Source organism: Festucalex cinctus, chromosome 15, assembly GCF_051991245.1.
Source record: "Festucalex cinctus isolate MCC-2025b chromosome 15, RoL_Fcin_1.0, whole genome shotgun sequence".
NCBI classification, from domain to species: domain Eukaryota; kingdom Metazoa; phylum Chordata; class Actinopteri; order Syngnathiformes; family Syngnathidae; genus Festucalex; species Festucalex cinctus.
In genome coordinates, this window is record NC_135425.1 from 15478775 (window position 1) to 15495072 (window position 16298).

Sequence of the window (16298 nt, forward strand, 5' to 3'; positions counted from 1 at the left end):
TTAGAGATCATTATTGTTATTGTTCTATAAATCATTTACACAGTGACATGAATGGGAGCATGTAAACATCATTAACATCGTTCAATGATCTTTGCAACTAGATTATTGCTTGATTTATTAATTATGAAAAACATTTGTTCATTTTTACTTTACCCTTGCTGACACACTTCCAAGGCGCACAAACATTACAGCAAAAATATAAAAGTAAGACAGGAACATACTGCCAAACTGAAGGGGCTTAAACATTGTTAGCTGCTAACCTCTAAGCTAAAGCCTAGCTAACATAATGGCAAGTTCACATGGTGACATCTGTTGCTTACTACTCTAGAACGTCAAGTGAGGCAGTGATGAGAGAAGGATTCTCACACATATACAAATTCACGGTACACTAATGACCGTAAGCTAGCAACCAATGTTAGCAAATTTACTTTCAAAATTACAGCGGTAAGATGATACGTGAATGAAACAACTTTATTCAATGGAAGTGCTGTATACCTGCTCATCTAAAAATAGATATAGGCTACACTTATTTCAAAATATTCTTATTTTCATATTACTATTTTTTTTGTCTTGAATGTAAGTGTTGTGTTTACACTTTTGCACATTGCTAAAACACAAACTCACTTTGATATGAAAAGGGTTTTCTCTCCATCTTTTCAGTTGACTTGCTCTGTCCACCCACACTCATCATACTTGCAAGTGTGATTGTCTCTCTGACAAACACACACACACACACACACACACACACACACACACAGTGAAGGAACATCTCTGATTAAGCGTGACCCTGGGGGTCAACATATGCCGTTTGTGTCATGCATACACACAACAGAGCTTTTCGCTTTCTCACTCGACAAACTGCAAACAGCAGCTACAAATGGGAACGGGGCCAAAAAAAAAAATGTATTCCCACTTTGACTTTAATGAAGACACGATGCTTCGATTTAAAACAAAGTTAGTACAATCCAAGTAGTTGGCAAGCACATATGGATTAAATTACTCGAACATTACTATATATGAAAAATGAAAAAATTCCTTTAGCAGCATTATGCTACTTGTAACTGCACGGTATGCCTCGGAGAGTTGTTGGCATTTACTTTCTGGCCTTGGACTTGAAATGAAGTCAGCCTCTTTGTAAGTAAAGAAAGATTGTTTTTAAAGTTAGGGTGTAGGTCATCTCATTAATAGTATAGCGCCTAAATTGTGCCTTTTCCACTGCCAAGGACAACTTATAACAGAAATTGTTTTGTAAAATGGAGCACAGTTTGTATGGTTGAATGTACTTTCAAAGTTAAGAAGGAACTTTATCCATAGGGGTCCCTTACATAAGCTACATGGGTGTTTTGTTATGCATTTGTGAGATCAAATTTAAATAGATTTTACCAAATTATTAGTAAACAGTAGACTAATGGATTCTGCCATTTTGTATTGGGGATGGAATGTGACTGGATCGGTATTTTGATGGATCAAATTCCTTCCATCCAGTATTGGTAGAAATTTCACGAAAAGCAACTAAGGGCAACTAGATTAAGTGCAATTTTTGGAGAAATTGCGTGGGAATGCTGAAAGCTGAATGCGGATAGCTGAATGCTTATCAAGTAAATTGAAAGATAATTATGTGAAAATCACAAAGTTTTAATTGAAGTTGAAAGATAAGTGAATAAAAAGAACTGAGCAGTATCACAGAGCTGGTAATGCTGATCAGTTGTATGTATGGAAGTGGGCGTGGAAAGTGGGACTTAAAAAAAGTTCAATGTCAGTCCCATTGAAAATGAATGGCGAAAAGTTGATATTTACCGTCAAATTGTGCGAGTACTGTAAGTAACGTGGAATCAGACGATATATACTCCGGAATGCGTGAATTTATTTAAGCAAGTTGAAATTTGAACCGTGTCAATCGGAAGTATTATGTGGGAGTTGTTTTTCGGCAAAAAAGTGAGGAGAATAAAAATCCGAATAACGTATGTGGGATGCTTTCAGCATTCTCACAATAATGTCTGAAAGTAATGCTGAACTTCAGTGAAGATTAGGAGGACCAAATGAAAGATTATTTCTCAATTTCCAAGACAACCTCAGTCATTACCTGAAAATAAGTATCACATTTTGTATATCATGTAAAATGTAAAAATTTGCACATTCAAGAATTGGAATCAGAGTTGAAAACATGCTCTCGGTGTGAATAATTTTTTTTGATAGATTATTGGAACCCCTGCTGTATGTTGCTCTTCCTTTTCTTGCTTTCATCTCCTCATCCAGCACAGGTGAGCCCAAAGCTTCCACAGAAAATTGCGTTCTTCCCTAATGGTCTTCTCGGTCGCTCAATTTTGTCTCTCCTCAACTCCTCATTTAAGCACGCAAGCTGTCATTGCAGGGTATATCATCCTCATGGAATACTTTGAAGTAAACAGTTCCCCAGAATAAACTGCTGAAATAAAATAGAAAGCATTTCAAACAGCTTTGAAGAATGATAGAGGTGCTGCTGCCACTGCGTCATCTTCCAGGGTAGACGGCAGTGGTTTCGAGACGATGATTTTTTATTTTATTTTTTTAAGCCTTAAACGTAATGTATTTTTACATCTTTAAGTTTGCAAACTTTCAACCAATCAACATTTAAGGCATGCGTTTCACCATGAAGAAGTTCGAGTTTCACACAGAACATTAGATGCAGCTTGAGAGCTGTCTTGTCGGGATGTTTCATTTTTATTTTTATTTTTCTTGGGTAATTGAGAAGAATGACCGATCCCACATCTCCTGGTGACTTGTGTCATGTCATTAATAACGAGTTTAAATTCTTTCACAGCTGTTCGTGGAGGGAAACAAAGAGGTTTTGTTGGATGGAACATCTCACAAAAAAGGGAGGACAAAACAAGTTGAATTTTATAACGAGACTGGGCAGAGGCAGGCTGTACTTTGACCTTTGCGGGGAACGGGGAGGAGATTTTTTATTTTTATTTTTTTCCTTGTGACAGGATGTGTTACATGATGTGGGATGATTAATAATGAGTGAGTCAAATACAAAATTCTGTTTGTTAGCTGGACTTTGTTCTCTCACGCCCACTTTTGTTTTTTTATTCTCATGAGTCTTTCACTGTTATGATTACAACATGGCAGTCGGCATAGAAGCACCACACAGACTCGGATCTGTTCTTTGGGATATAAATAAATGTCGGGGTGAAAATACATGGAGTGATGGAAAGATGAAATGGGCCAAGCTGCACAACCACGTACAACTGTTGGATCGCAGCATTTTGAAGACAACTAATTTTATCTGGAAGATAATGTAGCATGAAATGGGATGTATAAATCATTGGCCTACTGGATTCTCATGGACAATTTATGTGTGAATGAATCAGAGAGAGGCTCGAAAAGCAGAGCGAATGTGTGCAAGCAATTGATTTGCAGCACTTTGGATAAAATAAAATGATTTTTTTTTTTTCTTCTGGGACTAAGACTTTAGATTTGACGATAGGCCTTTGATTTTATTCAGAATATATTAGTAATATTTACTGCTTGACAAAGTGCTAATGCACTTCACCATTTTTTTGTTGTTGTTGTTGCCTATAGTGTCATTTTGTGAAAACTAATCATGTTTCAACTTCATAGGACCACACAATTTTAGATATTGAAAAAATACATGCATACGTGCGAAACACATGCTCTTAATATGTCATTTTTGAACATGTATTTTTCAATGCTTGTTAAAAGATGGATTACGCTAACCTAACAGCAAATAGTTTGAAGGAAACAACAAAATACCCACATACTACATACTAATTGTTTTTTTTTTTCCCCCACAACAAAGAGCGCTCACGTGAAAATAAACAAAAAACTGATCATTCAAGGACAGCACAAAACTGCTGAGCAGGAAACCAAATTCAAGTGGTTTTGTAATTTTTCTTTTTCACAAAAATCAACTAACTCAAAATGTTAATACTGTATTAACTTATTACCAATATTTATTTATTTAATGTATTTATTTATTTATTTTTACAGAATAATCTGTTTTTAGTATTTTTTTAACATGATTTATTTATTGATGGATTTATGGTTATTTTTGAAAATTTCGAAAATTACATACAAATCCAAAGTCGCCATTCATTTCATGCAATTTGAAGTAAAAAGGCTAAATTGTAGGGTTTTTGTTGTTGTTGTTTGTATCAAGTCCTCATACTGGTATCGGTCTGAAAAAAAAAAGTGTCATGTCTGGGGTCACGCCAGGGATAAGTTTGAGTTCATGACCTGTTAAGTTGGGTTCATGACCTTGAGGTTAAGTGTCTGTTATGTACTGATGTAACTAGTTTCAACTGGTTTTAGGCTATGTGATGTCAAGGGCTATGTGATGTCAGGAATCTTTAATCGCTTTACCAACAGCCAATCAGATAATTCCATGTCAGTCCTGTTACCCACATGTCTAGCCACAACCAATCAGATTGATTCCTTGTCTATATAAGCCTCCTGAGAAGTGTGTGTCTTTGAAGGACTATTATTTCTGTTACCGCTGTCTCTCTGTGCAACTCTCTTTGTTTCTCATCTAGTCAAGTTTGTTCTACGCCTCTCGATGTGAATAAAGAGTTAAAATCTTATTTGTGTCGGCGCTTTGGGAACCAACCTCCAGCTCATGACAAAAAGTGATATTGAACATTCTTAAAAAGAACAATGCTTTCTTCTGGGTTATCATGTACAATAATGTAATGTGATTGAATAAGCTTCACATCCACATGCGCTGAGGCAGACAAGCCCGCAGAGAGATACGTCCCTTCTGACACGTTCTTGTGATCTGCCTGCGTCATTTAACGCTCATCAATCCAAAGTTCACAGTTGAGCGGAAGTGAACCGAACTGCACTTGCAAGCAGACCAAGACCACCTCTTTAAAGTGGTCTTGGTACACCAAAGCATGTTTATTTTTTTTTATTTTTTTTTTTATTTTTTTTGCTGCACATCAGGACATGGATGGATAACGTTCACATTACGATTTGACCAACTGCACTATCAGAGCAACGGCGCGGTAGAATGTAGCCTTCGAGTTTGCACTTACACTGAAGATAACGGCGCAATCATAGAAGTATAATCTCAGTGACATCAAGGGATGATGGATTTTCTGTCAAGAAATCCTCAAAATTGAATTTTCCTCTGTCATACTGGCAATTTATGTTACATCCTGGAACAGATATTGTTTATTACCCACAAAGAAAATCAATTTAGTTCAAACAAATTCAAACACTTTTTTTGAGCAATATTAATCTCCCGAAAAAGTAATTGTTATTGTTGGAAGGACAGAGTGAGTCAATGCTTGCACCTTTAACACTTTATATTGCACATTTAACACTATAGAAATGCATTCTCTATTGGTTATTGTTCACGATGAAAGCCAGCTTACCTTGGAAAAGAAAACTAGTTAGAAATCAAGAAAAGTTGAAAGGAAACAAGAACTAGAACTCTAAAAAAAAAAAAAAAAAAAATCCAGTGTTGTATATAAACTATTACATGCTACACAGGCATGACTTCAAGGACTTTTGCATTTGTGCCATATTCAGCTGCTCACCGAGTCCAGTTGAAAACAGGAATATTTTCCTCCACGTTATCCCGCTACTATGTAGAGCTCTTAACAGCACCGTGCGAGTGTGCCTCCGTTGCTGCAGTGTTTTACAGCAGCACGGTAAAGAGCGTTGTATAATTAAAAAGTGGATACATTTAGTGAAGCAGTGAATGCGCTGTCAAGAGGGTGCGTTACATTTCCCACTATTGATGCGTGTTGATTCTTCTACATCTCTCGGTATCTTGTTAACTTCAATAGTAACTGCTGCTTTTCAGCGATGCTTACTTTCTTACCGGAAAACTACTGCAGTATCAAAGTGTGAAATTCTAATAAATAATTTGAAGTACTTGAGATCTCAGACACTTTTTTTTTTTTCAGATCATACCAGATACCAGAACAACTAGTCAACTTTTAGTCTTCAGTAGTCACTGATACGAAGTACCGATACTGTTGTTTCATAACATTTCCACACAAAAAAAAGATAATTTGGAAGACTAATTTAAATTTCATTTTAGTTCCTGATCATAAAAACAGCATCATCCACCGTCGCGATTATCAATACATGCCGATACTCACGAGAGCTGTCAAATTGAATCGACAACTATTTTGATAATCGAGTAATCGTTTAGAGCCATTGTTTAAATTAAATTTGTCCAAATCCTCCAATTTCAATCTCTCAACAGTAATTATCTGATTTCTGTCATCCTTCATCAGAGTAGACGTTTTTGTATTTAATCAAAATAAGACGTTTACAAACGTTTACTCATTTATGTTGCTGTATTGTTTTCTTGTCTTTTATCACTAAGAAAATACTAAATGAGCAACAATAATTGGTTATTAAACAGTAATTAGAGGAAATGGTTTTGTAATACACTTTAATGCCAAATAAAATTTTATCCCATTCGATTAATCGACTGAATAATCGGTAGAATAATCAATTCTAAAAATAATCGATAGTGACAGCCCCATTGTACTCATCCATCCCTAGATTTTAGTTTATTTAAGACAGAAAAAACAACATTGAAACAATTTGTATCGGCACAATTTTTATTTTATTTTTTATGTTATGAATGCATTGCCGAGGTATCGGGACTTGTGGTCAGTCGATACTCAAAATCAAGTGAGACTCCGAGTCAGAGGCAGGTGAAGTCGGAGTTTGAAGAATTCAGACGATATGCTTGAGGCAAGATTAATAATGAAATAAATAAATCAATTATCCCTGCCTCCACAGAAGCGTTTTGTGCCTGTGACTCAGCCTCCTATACAAGTTAATTACTGTACCTGAAGGACCACCTGACGTGACTCATGAAGCTTCTTTCCCCGGGTACTTATACAATACGGATGAATTTAAAAAAAGAAATATATGAAATGAGAGGAACTAACATAATGGCGTAATTGTATGCTGAAACAATGGTAAGAAACAAAATATAATAATAGAAATCAATTTGACCTGCTGAGGCTATTTAGCAAAGTATCAGGATTAAGAAGGACTTTGTATTTTTCATTGTATATCCACCAGCAAACGACCCTCCATATTTCCTCTTGTCATCAAACTATACATCACATCATAACAAAATCCTGCGGAGATTATTTTACTCCTCCGCACCACATCGTGTTCTTCTACTTCATAGACTTATCTTATTGGGTTTTAAACCAGATTGTTTAACTCCTGGTGTAAAATCCGCAAAACCCTACTCGCCAAGGAGTCTCTTGTTATTCGAGGGGGTTATGTAGTCATTGCACAAGCGCCCACTTTATTATGTGTGAAATCATATTTTCTGCTTTAGTTCAACATTTACAAGGTTGTACGATTTGAGTTGAGACTCAAATGACCTCACAGTGGAGGGCGACCATTTTTATCTTTCCACAACAGAATTATATTTGTTAATGTCAACAACAACAACAACAACAACAACAAACAGGTGTGCAGTCATCTGCCAGTCATGTCAACAAGCTGTTTTTAATTTCAATGTTGCAACAATCACTTTCTTTTGGCACTTTTATGACTAATAAACTCATAAATAACATGTTTTTACGGCCATGCAAACACACAATACAATTGCCACCGCGAGGGATGGCCATATTAATTGAGCGTTAACAATTTGGCAATTGCGTGGAATTAATTGTCGATGAATTGATTGCAGAAGTAACAACGAACAAAAACCGTGATGGCTTCTCACCTAAATTTATGTGGACATATGTCCATATGTTCATTGCCTCAAATTTATATTTCCAGCAATTTTCAGGCAATTTTCTTAAAGTTCTAAAATTCTCTCACAATATTTTTAGTCTATTCGCGTCATTGCAATGGCTTTCCTATTCGCCTTGTGGGCATGTGATTGTGTCATTTCACTCACCACTGTGCTGGTTATATTAATTAATTACTGTCAGTCTTGAATATTTCCCTTTTAATTTTATACCTACACAGTAGTATTCAATAATATTTAATATATTAAAATTTACCCCCAAATTGTATGTGTGTGTGTGTGTGTGTGTATATATATATATATATATATATATATATATATATATATATATATATATATATATATATATATATATATATATATATATATATATATATATATATATATATATATATATATATGAATTAGGAGAGTACCGGCACTTATTTTTTTCCACTTAAAACACTGTTAAAATCCTCGTTAATAAAAAAATAAATAACTGGGACTAAATCAGTATGCAGTTTCGTGGACTAATGAAGACAAGACGAAAATGTACTTCATTAATTAAGAAAAATGGACTAAAATCTATGGACATTTTTGTTCATGAACAAAAACCAGACCAATGTATATGATTTTGTTAAAAAAAAAAAAAAAAAAAAAACTAAAAATACAAACAAAAATATAACATTCCAACAATAATATTAATCAGACCGCTAACTAATGCTTGCTAACTTACTAGCTCATAACATGGAGCCATAGTAGACACTTGTTGATATACTGTAATTGTGTGTGAAGTTGTTTTTCATAAAAATAAATAAATAAATAAATAAATACATAAATAAAAAGATTAGAGAAAATTGTATGTGAAGTAGTTTTAGATCCGAAATGTTCAACATAATCAGCGGACAAAAAAAAAAAAATCTACAGGGGTGAAATGATTGTCCTGACTAAAACTCGACTAAAATGTTGACAGTCTTTGTAGACTAAAACTCGACGAATAAAATAACGTTTACTTTGCTTCTCGGCCAAGCAAATTTCTCAAGTATGATTGTTCAGACGCAGGCTCAACTTCTGATGTTTCCTCAAGTACAAGAGCGACAAAAACCAACGTGTTCGACATCATTCAGCGGTGTTGCGTCTCAGCTTCTGTACATCTAAATAATTCATGATTAAAGAAGACTGGAGCCTCAGCCATCTGTGTCGGCCCACTCATGCCACATTTAATCACAGATTAAGACAGCAAACTTGCACAGGCAAGCTTGGGCTCTTTCATTGCAATGTACAGCAATTTCTGTTTCAGGAGGCGAGTACGATGCCAACTTCACGCAACTCTTTTCATTTGCACATCAAGCATCTCTAAATATCACGTTTTATTTTCAAGGCATCTGTCAATCAGGAGAATCATGAAATTGTTCAGTCCTATTTGTGTATCGTGGCTTAGGGATCAGCATATTATAAATTTCCTTGATTGACCATGACTGATTGTTTTGTCAATATTACAGTTAGGGCTGTGCAATTAATGGAAATTCAATTGCAATTTCAATTATTACACTCCACAATTAAATTAAAAATCAGCATAATCATAAAAAAAATATTAATACTAATTTTTTAGTTGCTTAATTTTATACATTTGCACCTTTTTTTAAAACTAATTTGATAATTTTTCACAATAACTAATTTAATTCACCCAAAGCCAACTTGCATAATTAGTAGTTAGTTTAAAAGAATTTTATTTGTCCTAATATCTTTAGTTTAAATGTTTGTTTTTTTGTTTTGTTTGGTTTTTGTTGTTTTTTTGGTACCAAAAAAATTGTCCTACTGCACAGTGCACATGCTGCACTCCAACTTCAAGTTCTTGCCAACATTAATAAATAAATAAATAAATATATATATATATATATATATATATATATATATATATATATATATATATATATATATATATATATAGTGATAAATACATGTTATATAAATTCTGTTTAGTCCAAAATGAACTTACATAATTATAGTGTTTCTATTTTTTTTTAATTAGTCATAATATTTTTTACATTTTAAATGTTCTTGTTTTGTACCAAAAAATAATGGTTTGAATTATCATGATTTCCATTTCTGAGTTTTTCAAGATACAAAAAATTGTGATATGAGTGCTATAAAATGCTGTATTAGTCATGCTGCATGCAACTACGAGAAGGAGACAGCATTACAATTCAAAACATGTCTTGGAGCTGCCGATCCACCTTTATGTCAATCGCTACCCTAACATGGATCATTCATCAGTGTGATAGAAAAAGAATCCATTGAAAAAAAAGAAAGAAGCGGAAGGCTAATTGGGGCCACTGATAATGTTAATGACTCAAAAACAAACAATGTTAAAATGATACAGCAGCTTAGTAGAATGCAAAGCATAATATTCACATACAGACTAATTTCCACTTTTTTTTTTCTTTTTTCTTTTTTTAATTGATTGCGATTTCACAAAGCACGTTGGTAAATCAAATAATGCTAACAATGTGAGGCTCAAAACAAGGAATGGGCTTTTTTTTTTTTTTTTAATTAAATTCCTTTGTGTCAAAGGACCAGGCTCTGAAGTGGCAAATAAATGGATGACAAGGTTCCATTTCCCGTAGCTACTTGTGTCCCAAGGGTTTCTTGTGCACGATTGTAAGGCTGCCATGGCAAACTGGGAACGATGAACAGAAATAGTCATTATTTATGTTATTCCGGACCCCTTTGCCCTAATTTGCTTCACCTCACTTCTCTCAGGCAACTTCAAAGGTCTGTTCAGGATATTCACAAAAGTTAGCTTCTGTTGAATTGTATCAGACATATTTAGTTTGTTATACATAAAAATACAACTACAGTGGAATCCTAATTTGGATGGAATCCTAATCAAGAACCATTTAAATGTGGGAAAACTGTTTCCTGTCAGCTGTCAAACTTATTTTGGCGCGGCTGCAGACGTAAGCAAAAGCATGGAGAGTGGCCGTGAGATTTCGAGTTACCCGAAGGTTAAAAGTGCTAATATAATCAACCCTGAATATTAATTCAAGATTTAGAAATTTTGCTGTTAGTGACAGAATAAACAGGAAGCTGATTTATATCCATAACAGCTGGCACACCTGCAGTAGATGAAACCCCGTTTGCGAAAAATAAAAGAGGCCAAGCGTAACTAGGAAGATGATTTGTCAATTTGGAAATGTCTTCGCATGTGTGCTTCGACCAAACAACATCAAAAAAAAAAAAAAAACTAAATTGCCCAGTGATGAATTGTGATAAGAGGCTTGGGCAGGTTTTAACACAAATGCAATTTCATGGCAAAATGAGTACAGAAATATCACTGCAGCGGCTCATCAGCATAAACACAGCCTCAGCTGTACCTCTCCTCCCACAAACATGCGCATTTGAAACCAAGGGAATAACAAACTAAGCGCAAAAACATTCAATGACAAATTGCTGTTTACTTTTCCGTTGGCATAGTCACCATTCGCCTCCATATTGAACTTTTTACATCATCCATACAGGATTGGTTGTCAACAGTGATAGGGTGACCAAATCTTGCCAGGACGTGTCCACTTTTTTACATCCTGTCCTGGCGTTTTTTTTTTTTTTTTGTTTTTTTTTTTTTTTAATACAGTCATGAAAATGTTTGTTTTTCGTTGTGCGACAAATGGGAGGTGGAATGCAATCATTGTTTATTCATTCGTCATGTAAGACTTCAAAAGACTTTTTATTTTAGGCATGCTTTAAAATGTGTGGCATCTTTGAATATTATTTAAGCATTTTGAGGGCAGCCTGAGTGGTTTTTTTTTGTTTGTTTTTTAATACTTTTACTGCCAAACGTTATCCAAAAAACAACCCCAACAGTGCCATCCGATTTCCAGCATTTTCACTCATTTTTCAAGGCAAACAGAATATTGTGTGCTATGACTACATAAACATGGTAGATAGTATTAGATACCATATGAAAGATTGGTTTCCATTCTCTCATTAGAAAAAAAAAAGTATAATTGTACCTTATTCTGTTCTTTAAACACCATTTGAAAATATGTTATTTGAGTGACACCAAGCAAAAATGGGGGGAAAAAAATGAGTAGAAAAGCTTTTTGTGAAAAGATACATTTTCTGCAGCGACTTATAAAGTAATGTTTTTTTTGTTTAGTGACACTTGAAAACGCATTTCCTCAGATCCACCATGTTGTGATGTCATTTCAATTGCTTTGATTGACGGGATCTAATTGAAAATAAATACAATGCTGCCATCATTAATTTTTTTCAGCTCATTCATGAAACCAGAGCTGCCCAAGACATTGAGCTGCCCCTTTTTTTTTTTTTTTTTTTTGGGGGGGGGACCCAAACAAAAACAAAAAAACAACACGTATTTGACGTCACTTAACGTAAATGGCAGTACTCGTTGGAATTTCCGTTGACGTACATTTACGTTGATGGCAGGAAAAGAGTTAATGAAAAAACGGTCACCTTAGTTTATAGCTACATTATGTACAGTAGGTATTAATACCCAATGTGGAGGCTCAACCTTATGGTGGTGATTCTCTGTGCCGGAACTGCACATTCTAATGTTGTTTCGATGCTTTTCAGTGCAAGGATTTGTACCTCTTAATCATTCCAGTGATTTTTTACTGTCGCCCATGGTAATATAAGATCTGTTTGTCTGAAATTGCATCTCATGCCTCAGCGTAGTTACAGCTGCACTAAAACATGTCAAACCTCCATTATAAATTACATTCATTTGCAAAATCTACAAACTATCATTTTAATGGATGGATGGACGGACGGATGAATGGATGGATATTCACCTATATGTCTCCCCTTTCTTCTTCAGGACTGGCTGAGCAAGTTTGGCTACCTCCCACCCCCAGACCCCATAACTGGCCAACTTCAGACCAAGGAGGCCCTGACCAAGGCCATCAAAGCCATGCAGAAGTTCGGAGGACTCAAGGAGACAGGAATCTTCGGTGCGCGCGCGTTTGTGTGTGTTTTATGCATGACTGCAGCATGTGTCAACGGGTGTTGGATGTGAATGCAAATTTATAATCTCTCTTGAGATTGCACTGAGGTGAATAAAACATTGTGACAGTCTAAGAATGATAAGTGCGCATCCCGCTCTCGCTCGTAAACATTACGCCATAAATCTTCATACACAGTGCACTCCCCACTTACAAACTCAAACACACACCGCTTTCTCATTTTACATGCATGAGCGTAGGGACAAGAGAGTGAGCCTATCTGGAAGATAATCCTTCAAAGAGAGTACATGTGTGTGCAATTGTATAGTAATGCATAGACAGTAATTTCATCTGATTGCCCAACACTGTATATAGTACATGAACATTTTTGTTTTGTTTTGTTTAAGTTTATTTTCTTTTATATCTGAAAGGAGAAAAATTGCATTAAAACTAGATTTCAAGTACAGTACTTCACCAAGGCAATCTAAAAGAAAGGACGTACTGTTCCACTCCAGTCCTATAGGTGGCAGTAACACGCATTACATGAGCAAGGATAGCCAAATACGCCAAGCATTTATGCACCCATGCTTACATATTACCTATTTGTGCTTGTTGGCGCTGATTAACAAATAATTCCTTTCAAGAGCCCTTCCAATACTTTTTAATCAATGCTGTCTGCTTGACAGAAATGGTGTACTCATTTTCCTCCGCACATGCCCTAATAAAAACTTTAAAAAAATAAATAAATAAAAGTCAACATGAAGCTTAGTTATTATTACAAGGCCCATTTCTACAACTAGAGCATGTAGTTGGCTAGCTAGCGATGACTACAACCCGAAAATACATCTTCCCTGGATGCTACAATTTACAGAACAGCTCAGTATCATGATTTAAATTCCCAATCAAGGAGGTGACGATGTGGGCGAGTCCACTGACCATCTGCCAGCTAAGACGAATAACAGAAGACTGTTAGCTTGTAAGCTAGCTTCTGGCTAGTGCCACTTTTCATGGCATGGAATGCTTGCGACGACCTGGTGGGATATATTCCATCCACTGGAGGCTATTTTCATCTCTTAAAGATGTACAGGGTGTCGGCATAAATAAAATCCCCAACCGCATATTTCAAAAGCAAAGATAAGGATGTGATTTTTTCATAATTTTGAGTCCTCATTGTATGAAATTGGCTTTTCTTAATTATTCAAATTTGGCAGGGTTTTTAACACACTTCTCGGTGGTGACTGAAATTCAGAACATTTTTTACTTTACTGGGGCTGTAATCAAATACAGTGTACTTTTATGTATTTGGTCCATGCTAAAGTAAACACGTTTGTCTCTCCTCAGATCAAGCCACATTGGGACTAATGAAAACCCCCAGATGTTCTCTGCCAGATGTGCCTGTGGCTGAGGGGACAGTGGGCCGCAGGAAACGCAGCCTGAACACTCCAAACAAATGGACAAAGAGGCATCTATCCTGGAGGTATTGAAGTCTTAACATCTTGAAGTGAAGGCCTTTGTGTAGGTTCAGAACTGTGCTTAAACATGACAAGAATTTGAGTGACTAGACTATTTAATTCCATTGATTCTTTGAAGTACAGCCCGGCTCTGTTTATAGGCTGGATAATCACATTAGTGCGATGGAGAGTTAGTTCTTAAACAAGTCACATTTTCAATACGTCCTTCCTTACTGTGGGTACACTGGATGACTCTTAATTGGGGAAATCTTTTGCCTAAATCTATTGATTTTACGATCAATGTTTGCTTAAAGGAAGTTGTGATACAAGCTAGAGAGACCTGAAACGACATTGCGCATTACTCTACTTTCTAATGTTTCTGTGTACAAATGTTGTAATCAGTTTTATAACAGGTTGGTGGGTGCTCTCCGGAAAATAAATAATTAGGGTTTCAGTCACGTTGGAAAGGCAGGTTTCACCATCCAGCCTAGATATCCAGATTAGGGTTTGTGAGCATTTTTGTGATGATCTCGTGCCTCGAAGTGATGCTCTTCCAGTCTCACATTCAGCATAACTGACAGTTTTCCAAAGTCGCAGAAACAAACAGCTGCAGATTTATTAACAAAAACAAAAATTTAAAATATTTTGAGAATGTTGATTTTTCTTTGTTTCTGTCAGTTACAAGGCTCCTTCGAGGTGCTTTGGGCCTTATTAGCGCATTTCACACTGCTTGTAAAAGTCCGCATCTCACCTGCTTTTCCCCATACTGCTGTTCTGTACAAACAGCACCGACGCAGAAAGAGGAGGTGGATGAAGCCAATTCGAAAAATTTAACAGAGGCGGACAGATGACTCTGTGTCAGGATATTCTGCAATGCCAGGAGCAGCATGTGAATTTTAACATCCTGACCTGTTGAAAGCTGTTCACACTGTCCAATACATAGTTTAAATGTCACACCAGGCACTCGTACTGAAGTGTAATTGCAGTAAACTATGTGAAGCAACACACATTTACGGCAATATCCCGCTTTGCTGGGTTCTGTGTAAAAGGCACAGCACAAGAAATGCTGTATCTTCTGTTATGGGTCTGACGAAAGGAATATTTGTAAAAAGGGTTCAATCTAAGTTGCAATCAAAAATGCCTACAACCCGAAAATGTCTCCCTTTCAAATTGTATGTTTAATGGACACCTTAGAGTGCCCCGTTGTCTGCCGTGAGTGTCTGCGCAAGGTTTCTTTTTGCTTCTTTTCATGTTCTGGTTGACAGCCAGCGTGGAGAACTGGGCTCTACAATGGCTTGGCCACTTTGGAGTGCCTCGTTGTCAGTCATGAGTGCACGCACGTCATGGGGAAAAAAAAGGTAGAAGAATGAGTTAAAACAAATTTAAAAGTGTGACGTGACAGTCAGCACGATGACCTGGTGGGATATATTACGCCTCAGGAGAATTTAAGCCAGGGCTTCAGACTACCCCTAAATTCTAGCATTTTGTCCCTGAAATTTGAGACAGTGTCACAACATTTTGTATCTACCGTATTTTCCGCACTATAAGGTGCACCGCATTATAAGGCGCACCTTTAATGAATGACATATTTTAAAACTTTTTCCATATATAAGGCGCTACAGTAGAGGCTGAGGTTACGTTAGGCATCCATTAGATGGTGCTGCGCTAAAGGGAATGTCAACAAAACAGTCAGATAGGTCAGTCAAACTTTATTAATAGATTACAAACCAGCTTTCTGACAACTCCATTCACTCCCAAAATGAATAAACAGCTGTTTTATTATTTTCTCTGAGGCAAAGTATTAGTATTAGCTAGCGATCCAAGACGGCGGGATCTTCTGCGCATCCGCGTCACCGATCGTGCAGGTTCACCGATAGCGTCTTGACAGCGAGACCTGTTGCGGCTCAATATTGATCCATATATAAGGCGCACTGGATTATAAGGCACAGGGTCAGCTTTTGAAAAAATTGAAGACTTTTAGGTGCGCCTTATAGTGCGGAAAATACGGTACTTGTGCATGTTATCAAAAAATTGTATTCATTATTATTATTATTATTATTATTATTATTGAATATTTGTTGTTAGTCTGGAGCCCTTTTAGCTAAAATATTTGGTGTGTCAAACACTGAAGTTGTGTAGGCACAAGAAAGTTGCTAGACA

The 16298-nt window shown here is 36.1% G+C and overlaps 1 protein-coding gene across 3 annotated transcripts in view; it reads left to right on the forward strand.

The window, feature by feature from the left end:
* The window catches only part of mmp17a (matrix metallopeptidase 17a), a 74385-nt gene that overhangs the window by 26586 nt on the left and 31501 nt on the right, over positions 1-16298 (forward strand). For all 3 annotated transcript variants that reach the window (XM_077498040.1, XM_077498041.1, XM_077498042.1), the window contains 2 exons: positions 12564-12696; positions 14029-14164. In XM_077498040.1, the coding sequence (XP_077354166.1) occupies positions 12564-12696; positions 14029-14164 (269 nt within the window). The remainder of the gene's footprint in view (positions 1-12563; positions 12697-14028; positions 14165-16298) is intronic.